General features: G+C 43.8%; 1 protein-coding gene across 2 annotated transcripts in view; it reads left to right on the top strand.

Moving 5' to 3' along the window:
* The first annotated feature begins 562 nt into the window (after window positions 1-562).
* gpt2 (glutamic pyruvate transaminase (alanine aminotransferase) 2) overlaps window positions 563-9488 on the top strand; it is a 44294-nt gene continuing 35368 nt past the window's right edge. Inside the window, exons 1-2 of one of the 2 annotated variants that reach the window (XM_071546288.1) lie at window positions 563-579; window positions 6891-6993. In XM_071546288.1, the coding sequence (XP_071402389.1) occupies window positions 6898-6993 (96 nt within the window). In that variant the 5' untranslated portion in view covers window positions 563-579; window positions 6891-6897. Of the gene's footprint in view, window positions 580-6557; window positions 6994-9488 lie in introns of those variants that run through there. The other variant, XM_071546287.1, reaches the window with a different exon arrangement.

Raw genomic sequence — 9488 nt, 5'->3', positions numbered from 1 at the left:
GAGGCTGTTAAGGATAGCTTCTTGTGAAACATTAGAGAGGTTTCCCAGCTGTGGAGCTAGTTAAATGTTGTGGCTGAACATGGTGGGATTGGTATGGGATGAAAATCCGATTCTGGGGCCAAGTGTCTGAATTTCTGGAATGAGAAGCGAGACAATGAATCAGCGATGCTGTTGTGGTAACCAGGAATGTGGGTTGCCCGGAGGATGAACTGGGGTTGAGCCGAGATTAACGTGAGTCTGCGCAGGAACTGCATGATGGCTGGAGAACGAGATCTCTACGATCTCTCTACTGCTGTGTTATCGGAGTGGATGAGTATGGACTTCCTAGACCATTCATGCCCCCAAAGAATGGCAGCTATGACGATGGTGTATAGCTCGTGAAGCGCAGATGAAGGAGAGCGGGACTCGGAGGCGAGAGATTTGAACTCTGAGGGCCAAGCAGAAGTGAACCATCTCACTCTATAGTAGCCACCGAAACCTATGGAGGGAGCTGCGTCCATGTAGGATGTTGGATGTCCTCGGGCTGGGTGATGAAGTCATCATAGAAGAAGGAAATGCCATTCCAAGAAGACAGGAAATGTTGCCACATATGCATTTCCATTTTGCAGGCATCGTCCAGAACGACTCTATCGTGGAGAGAGGAGACGGCTGCAGCTTTAGTCAAAAGGTTGGACAGGAAGGATTTTGCTTGTGGAATTATGTGAATGGCATAATTGAGATGGCCAAGGAGGGCTAGTAGCTGGCGTTTGTTGCATCTGCCTGCCAGGAGATAATTCGACAGAAGCAGAGTGATGCACTGTATTTTCTTTGAGGGCAGAGATGCCTGGAAGGAAATTGAGTCCAGGGTGATGCCTAAGAACTCGATGGATGTGCTAGGCCCTGAGGTGTTCGCTTCAGAAAGAGGGATGCCAAGTTCTGAGAAAGCTTTTGTGATAGTAGTGAGCCCGAGGTGAGGAGGTGAGGCTGGTGGAGTGACGACGAGAAAATCGTCGAGAAGATGGAGTATGTAAGGGAGTCTGTGGTTGTTAGTCAGGATCCAGAACAGGGCTTCTGAAAGAGAGTTGAAGATCTTAGGACTGCTTCTGCAGCCGAAGGTAAGGCGCACAGAATAATAATATGCACCTTTCCAGCAAACACCGAAAAAACGGCAAAAGTCTGGATGAACTGGCAAGACTTTGAATGCACGTCCTGCTAAATGGATGAGGGTGATGGCGTGGTCAATGGTTGCATATTGCATGGAGAAATCTGGACTAGGAATGACACTGTTGATGCTCGGAATGTGTGAGCCATGTGGGCAAGACAGGTCTATTATCAGCCTTTTTTTTCCAGAGTATTTTCAAGTGGCGACACCTATTGGGCTGATGCGGAATACTGGAAAATGAGGATTGTCAAATGGGCCTATCATAAATCCTTCCTTGACTTCCCGAGCCAATAGGGTGTCAACAGTGTGAGGTTCTGCGAGAGCGGACTGAAGGTTGTGACAGTTGTGGGAAGTGTCGGGAAGTACTTCTATACCTGGATGGAAACCATGTGTGCCATCGATGAGAAAGTGAACAAACTGTCTATCTGGATGGTTTTGTAGAGCAGTGGCAAGGACATGTACCTTAATGGGTGTGCCAAGGTGCTGTGCTAGTCAGTCTGCAGGTGTGGTTGGATCATGAGCACCGCCGCAGAAGGAGCAGACGTGCAGGAGGCGGCAGTTGGAAAGAGTGCAGCCCAGGTGGTTGAAGTTGTTGCACACCATCCTGCCTCCCTGGTAGAGGATTGGCCTTCCCCGTTTGTCAAGTCCCTTCGGCACGGGGACATTGACTGAAGGATGTATGTCCACGGGCCTAGGGATGATGGGAGGTGGGGGTGCGGCTGGTGATAGACGATTAAAAACTGGGGCATTGCGCAAGGAAGAGGGACGTGAGCGAGGTGGTGGAGCACTGACTGTGCATGCTGTGGCGGGGTGGGAAGGGGCTCCGCATAACTCGCAGGAGAGGGATGTGCGGGCTGCAAAGATGTGGCAGTAAAGTTCGAAGTTGAGGGCACCCCAGTATGTTCCCTGGTTAAATTGCTGTATCCGGCCAGCTGCCTGGTTAGCAAAGTGAATGTGGTAGCTGTAAAAACCTGTCCCTCCGAAACGTAAGACCATGTCAAGCACGATAGATAGATAATCATCTACCTCAGATCTCCGTGCGGGAAAGGCTGAGCAGATAATGTCACGGGAAAGTGAAAATGCAAGGGCAAATTCTGCAGGAGTTAAATCCTGGTCCTGGTCTCTGATGTCTGGCTCTGTTTGTGGACATGGAGACCGAATAGAAGATGAGGGCGCACCGCAAGTGCATCGTGGTGGAAAGCCGGGGACCGTAGGCCTACGTGAGGGGGGGCGCTGCCGATGAGAAGAGGGTTGGAGCCGGCTCATATGGCCATGCCTGCTGCGGCCGTGGTTTTGCAGCCCTCGCTGAAGGAGGAGAGGAGGCCTGACATCTGCTGGGAGTCGGAGAGATCTCGTTGGTGGAGTGGAGATGCCGACAGGGCCGTGGTTCTTTAACCACTGAGCGCAAGTGACTCCACTGGGACGCTTGGCTGTGGTCTGGTTGCTGTTGCATGTCTGGTGGAGGATAACCAGTTGATCATACAGATCACCGTCTGAATCGGGTGGATGGATCCGCAGTTCGGGATCCATGGTGAGTTGACTGTTTTTTTAAATCGAAATTTCCGTGTTTGTCCGAGTTTAATAATGCTATCGAGCGTTTAGGAGTGATGCACGGTCTGTCTGTTCTCGAGAGATCTGAGACAAACGGGGCAGGATGGATTGACCAGTTATAAGTAGGCTAGGCAGGTGATTAGCGGTGTGGTTGAGGTGTGGCCCTGCTCCTGAATCTAGGTTAACGAACTAACTTCATCTATTGTGAAGAAATTCAGTGTTACATAGGAAATTTACAGGCAGATGTTTCAGTGGTTCTAGGAGGTGAGACTGTAAGAGAGAGTTTTAATAGACTGAAAGGCTTGTACAACTGATGGATATGTCCTGATGAAAATACTAAAGAGCAAATTGGGGAGAAGATTGTAATGGAGCACTATGCGGGTTATAGACCAGATGTGCACACCTGGGTAAAGGAACATATGCCATTAACAGGAGAGCAAGCGATTCAATTGTCAGAAAGATATCTTGCTGCCCACAGAGATGTCCCATGCCAGAGAAATTAGGCCAGATACGAGGGAGGTAGGACAGATTTTAATGAACAGTCACCAAACATTCATATGCTTTTTCTGACAGCAGCTTGATCACAAGGCCTCTGTACACCCTTTAAAAATCACCAAATTTGCCAATCTTTGTTATGCCCCTTGTGAGGAAATTAAGATGATAACTAAGCTTACCCCCAACATCAAACTTTTTGGCCGGACCACAACAGCGGGGCCAGCCCTATAAATGCGAATGTCTGTCACTCACTGACTGAGTGATGAAGTTACACCATTGGTCGGCCGTGGCACGTGGCACATCATAGGATCACAGAGCAAGAAATTTAAGTTTCGTTTTCTCCGCCATCTTGTTTCTCCACTGAGATCGGGAGCCCGTTTCTCCCACACAGTAAGCAGGCTGACCAATATCATGCATGTAAGCTGAAGCTAACTGAAGCTAACTGAAGCTAAAGTAGAATCTATACAATTATATCATATCGCCGTTTATTTCGATGCATATACGCAAGCTCAGTCCACCTGACAGCCCTGTGCTCTGTCGGCGGAGAGAGAGACAAAGACAAGCATGAAGGTTTCGGTGCGCCGAGGGCTTGCTGCCGACGCTTCCCGGAGTTTCCCGGGGGAACGGTTCCAGCTAGTGCTGGGAACTGGGCGCCGATTTCGGCGGGGGTCCCGACGCTGATGCGTCACCGGGTGTCCGGCGAACGGCGTTTTCGGCACCGATGGGTACCAGAGCGACCGGGGCTTGGATCGGGAGGATCAATGCGGGCCGTGGCCGCGGTGGAGAGGACAGCGGCAGAGAGAGGAGACGGGACGTGCTGGAAGATCAGTATGGATCAGTATGGATGTATGGACTATTATTCTGTATATTAACAGTCTGCAGCAGAGTTAGTTACACCATTGGTCGGCTGTGGCACGTGGCACACCCATACACGGTCCAGCCATATACTAGGTTTTGACCTAGTCTTGTTAAGTCTAAGGAGCTTCACAAACACTTGGTCCCAGTTTTTTTGTGAATGGGTGTGCAGGGTAAGGTCTGGTTTAGGGTATTAGTTTGGCTACATTTGTCAATTTTTGTGGATTTTTCCTTAAATGGTAAGTCACATTTAAATATCTGTAGATAGCGCTTCTAAGGGCAGCTGCATGAATTTGAGCTCTTGTTTGTTTTGAATGTTTTACTGTTTTAAAACGTTTTATGAATAAATCTGCAAGGTGACTAATACATCAGCAAGTACTGAACTAGATTGCATGGACCAGCTGTTCTGTGTCTGGCAGGTCCACCAGGAATGCAGCAAAACTTCTCACAAGTCATTTGTCTTTCGTCCCCTGGGGTTTAATAGTAGTTAATATAATTTTTCACCCATTTCACCCTTAATGAGTTGGCATTTATAAATCCTTTTATAAGTTACCATGGTGATTTACCCCAGTTAACTTGAAGTGAGCCACCTTCAAGAGACTGAAAGGGTTACTGCCAGGGTTAAACCCAAAGTTATCTTGCTAATCCACCAATCTCGCTCTGTGAGAGGCCCCAGGTGGTCGATGCTGCTCTGCTATCTTCCCCAATGGAAAAACTAAGGCAAAAATGAGACTTAAACTTTGAAAAATCCCAGCAAAACGACTACTTCCTGTTGTAGTTTTTTCCTCGGCATTGTAGCCATCACTTTGATTACATGAACTGTGAGTGTGAGTCAGCGAGGTTAGCTAAACCCCCTGTCCCGATACACCCCCTAAACACTCTGCCTAGACACTAACCCTAGAATGTGCGCTTTCCTGCGAGCCGCTGCCATGATGGTGTCCCATTACCAGGTGAGCCAAATCAAGCGAGGGCGAGTGGCTGATCAGCCCTCCGATTGTCCCTCGAAATTGAGGCAATTAAAGTGCTGGCTTAAAAGCGAGGGTTACCCAGCAGGCACTGCGATACCAAAGCGAACCTTTGCGGAGAGGATGGCAGAGGAGGAGACAACTTCCCACAAATGTAAGTCAGCTAAGTGTCGGGAGGATTTTACAATTGCCCCCATATGCTGACTTTTTAACATTGATGAGGGGGAAACCCTTTTTTGTGCGATGTGGTTTCTGTTTCTTATTAATTATAAATTGTTTTTATATTTGTATAATTATATAATTAATTTAACTGTTTTAATTAAACTGGAATTAATTGTTGAATGGAGATAAAATTGTTTTAACTATATCTAAATGTTGATGAGGGGAAACCCTGTTTTTTTGTGTGATGCTGTTTCTGTGCTTATTAATTAGAAATTGTTTTTACATTTGTGTAATTATATGATTAATTATACTGTTTTAATTAAACTGGAATTAATTGTCCAATGGATATTAAATTGTTTTAACTATATCTATATTCTTGGGAGTTTATTGTGGACCTTGGTATTTATATGAAGGTATTACTGTGTTGTTACAATTGCCCCCATATGCTGTTACAATCGCCCCTGCACATGGGGGCAGATGTAACATTTGACTTCTAGTGTTTCAATCAATATTGTGACTCTAACATTGCTGGTAAAAACATTTCATGACTGTTAACAAGTAGAACACGGATACAAGTTACCTACATAAAAATTGTATCCAAATAGTTCAAGAGGTTACAATTGCCCCTGGTCTCCCCAAACGGAAACGGATGCGGCGGCGCTTACGTTTAACTTTTTAGACCATCCTTTAGACAGTGATTGGTCTGATCTGACGCATGTGTCAGACCTGTCAAGTATGATTCGAAAAATATTTTGAGGGCTAGACATGTTAAGTTTTGAAGTTAAAGTATAATCATTTGCACTGAAAAAGAGATTGCTTTTCCTTAGAAATGGATACTGTGAAATAACAGCGTTGCAGAGACTAGTGTCATGTGCTGAGGTGTATTTTGTTTTGTTCTTTTCTCTATCAAAGCTAATGGAGACAAATGCTATTTTATCCATTACCTGCTGACTTTTTTTTGTTTTACCTGTTGACTATGATAAAAAAAAAAAGAATAATCAAAGTAAAATCATCATAAGACCTTAGACTGCCAATTTTTCATTGTGGAGTTTTGTGATTAGGCTAACTGCTTATATATTTATTATCAACAAGAGAAATACCTTCACGGTAAAGCTTCGGGACGTTTATTTTGAAGGTCGGGAACGAAATTCTATCGGAAGTGAGTGTCTTTATACTGCTGGGGAGGAGGAGGAGGGTTTTATTTTGGATTTTATTAATCAAACATGATTAAAAGTAACAGTCTCTCCGAAGCAGAAGGTGGCGGTAATGTGCCTATAACGCTGATTGCCAACCGCCGTTAAACGACAAGAAGAAGAAGAAGTCTTACTTTGAAAATTGTAACCGGAAGTAGAGTATGTTTAATTTTAGCTGGCTTGTTGGGTTTTTGCCTGACAGCCGCAGAGGGCTTGTGGGGGCAGTTAACGGGTTATATTAAGCCAGCAATTTAGTTCTGTGCGACAGAGAAAATAGTGAAAATCGTCATCGTTGGTCTTTATTCTTGATGAACCACCGAGCCAGTCCAGAGGAAAAATGCACCGTCTTAAACACCTAGTATACCAGCCTCCCGTCGTTCTTTATCGGTCTAAGTCGCTGAATTCATGTTTGTCGCAGTCTGTTCGGCTCAAAACGCAGGGGCCTATTGAGAAGTATGGTTTGAAACGGTTCAGCACGGCAGAGGCCACCGTGGAGGCGAGGGAAAATGGCAAGATGCGAGAGAAAAGCCTGACTATGGAGACCTTAAACCCGCAGGTGAAAGCAGTGGAGTACGCCGTGAGAGGACCCATAGTCATCAAGGCTGGGGACATCGAGAGGAGGCTGCAGCAGGTGAATAACTACTTCACTGATATAAACTTATTGAACGTCCTACACCATTACAATCTGTTTTCCTCGTCGTTATCTCTTGAAGTTACTGAATGGTTGCTTTGTAAGGAACAAAGATGGTGACGAGATAGCCCCGACAACGCTACAATCTATCTTGTATGGGACTGTGAGGAAAGAATGTGACCCCAAATTCATTCCCCCCCCTTCAAAAAATCGCCAATTTAATGTTGCCGGTTGTTGACAAATGGACACGTATCGTTGAGTATGACTTGTGACATTTTACTAATCGTTGGGATCTTCTGGTAAATTCAGTCTCACTTCAATGAGACCATAACTTCTACACACTGCTCGCTACCGCCTGTCACGCTGCAACGTTAGGTGGAAGAAGATTGTGGGAATAACAATTGACATTTTATGGAAATACGTGCTGCTTGGTGAATTGAATGTGTGCCGAAATTAATAATGGCTCCTAACGATTCATAAAATGTCTTAAGTCATGTGTCTGTGTGTCGGTAAGCAAGGCAACATTAAATTGACAGAATTTTCCATTGAGTTTGGCGTTGCATTCTCTCCATACAAGAGAGAACGGAGGCAGCAACAGCAGAGCAGGTTGCATCATCCTGCGCCGCATCCTCACATCCTTTCGCCTGAGTCCCTTTGTAATTAACTCTAGTATTACAGCGCATCTAAAGTTCCTCTTAAAGCCAAAAAATGTAAAGTTAAATACATCTGTATGCTGCTAGAAGTAGCCAGTCTTGCTAGGATAGTGAGATAGGTTACAGTCTCTATGCTTCGGAAAGATGGACTACCCCTGGATAGCTACACCAAAATGTGTTCGGCGTTGTGCCACGCGGTCAAGTCGGACAGAATATAAAATATGACTTCCTGTCAAAACTTTCAAAATAAAGCTCCTTTAAAAGAATTAGCTGTGAACATATAATGGCTAAATATGTCACAGAAAAAGAAAAAAAGATATTTGGTAGAAGTAAATCAATGTGGAAACCTTGAATGAATAAATCTGTGCCCTCAGATTTAATAATCGGTGTCCAATCAGTGCCCTCAATTTTACAAGCAGGTATGGTTACACACAGTATATGGCGCTAAACTCAAAAAATACTTGAGGAATGCAGAACTCAGAACACCTGAAACACACCTAAAAGTGTGAAACCCTATTCAGTTTATGTGAGAAAAGAAATGTAAATCGACATTTTCTGTGGTTTGCTTTTTTATGTGCTCTAATAATTTATGTGAAATGTATTGTATATGGTGTAAATAATTTGACGTTACCATTTCACGATTGTCAAACAACAGCAAGATCATTAAAATGTTTTTTTCTTGAAGTCAAAGATGCTAACATGACTCCTCTCTTGAACGGAATTTTGCACAGAAGTTTGCTAGCTTGTAAGCAGTTTGTGACTTCCAGAAAATATACATTTTAATGATAATGCAGGTCTTTGATAACTGTGAAAAGACGACAAATCATTTACAACATATATATTTCACATAAATTATCAGAACACAGAAAAAGCAACCACAGAAAATGTCGATTTTTTTGTTTTGCCCATAGAAATAGAGCGGGGCATCATCAGATAAGACATTCTTATCTATGGTATCACAGCAGGAGCTCAAGTGAGAAATTGCTTTTATACAACAGTTTGACAAATATAAGATGTGAGACAACAAATTATGACTTCTGTCTTTTATTTGTCTCTGCCAAACAAGAGCATTTCTCCTTTGCCCAGAATTTCTCTCAAATGATTTTCTCATATGAACTGTAACCAAGTACATTCTTGAAAATTGCATTTATATTTATGTTCAGTGTATATTAGATATATTAGAACACCTGTGAGGCGGAATGATGCACATAGTAAAACGTCTCATTGTTGTTATACTGTATAGCAGCACTCATGGAAAGCTTCCTGTCCAATTAAATTACTTGACTGGACTAACTATTGTATAATGAAAGACAGAAAAATGTTCTTTTAAGGCTAGTTAGAGCTGATTGGTCGATTTCAGACAGTCCAATGTCTACGTAGACTGGAGCAAAATCTGAATCGCTTGTACAAGTGGGCGTGTTTTATATTTGGTGACTCAGGGGAAATGGCATAATAACATGATTCCGATTTTTTTACTGTTATTACTTCACATCTCCAAGTAGCAAAATCACCAGAAATATTAGGAATTGCATCCTAGGATACCCCTTTAAACAAAGAGAGAGCCTATGGCATTCAATTCTGACTTTCCAGATTGTATTTACCACTTTGTTGGCTCATTCATGTCCGCTCTGCTTGTGATTTCAGTGTTTCCAACATGACTTGAGGGCAGGATAAGACGAGGGGAATCTTTCAATCATAGCTGAAACAATTAGTCGACATTATAGACAGTGTCGACAATAAAAAAAATAAAAAATGTCTGCAATAATTTCTGTTGTCTAATAGTCGTGTATTATTGGCCAGGCAGCCTTTCTGGCCTTTTTAACCTCTCACTTGAAGAATGAA

This window comes from Centroberyx affinis, unplaced genomic scaffold, assembly GCF_046629955.1.
Source record: "Centroberyx affinis isolate AG114_WGS23_722 - 3 ecotype Tasmania unplaced genomic scaffold, CSIRO-AGI_Caff_v1 ptg005196l_1, whole genome shotgun sequence".
Lineage (NCBI taxonomy): Eukaryota > Metazoa > Chordata > Actinopteri > Beryciformes > Berycidae > Centroberyx > Centroberyx affinis.
Note: the sequence above shows the minus strand (reverse complement) of the source record. Positions and strands in the feature narration are given on the sequence as shown.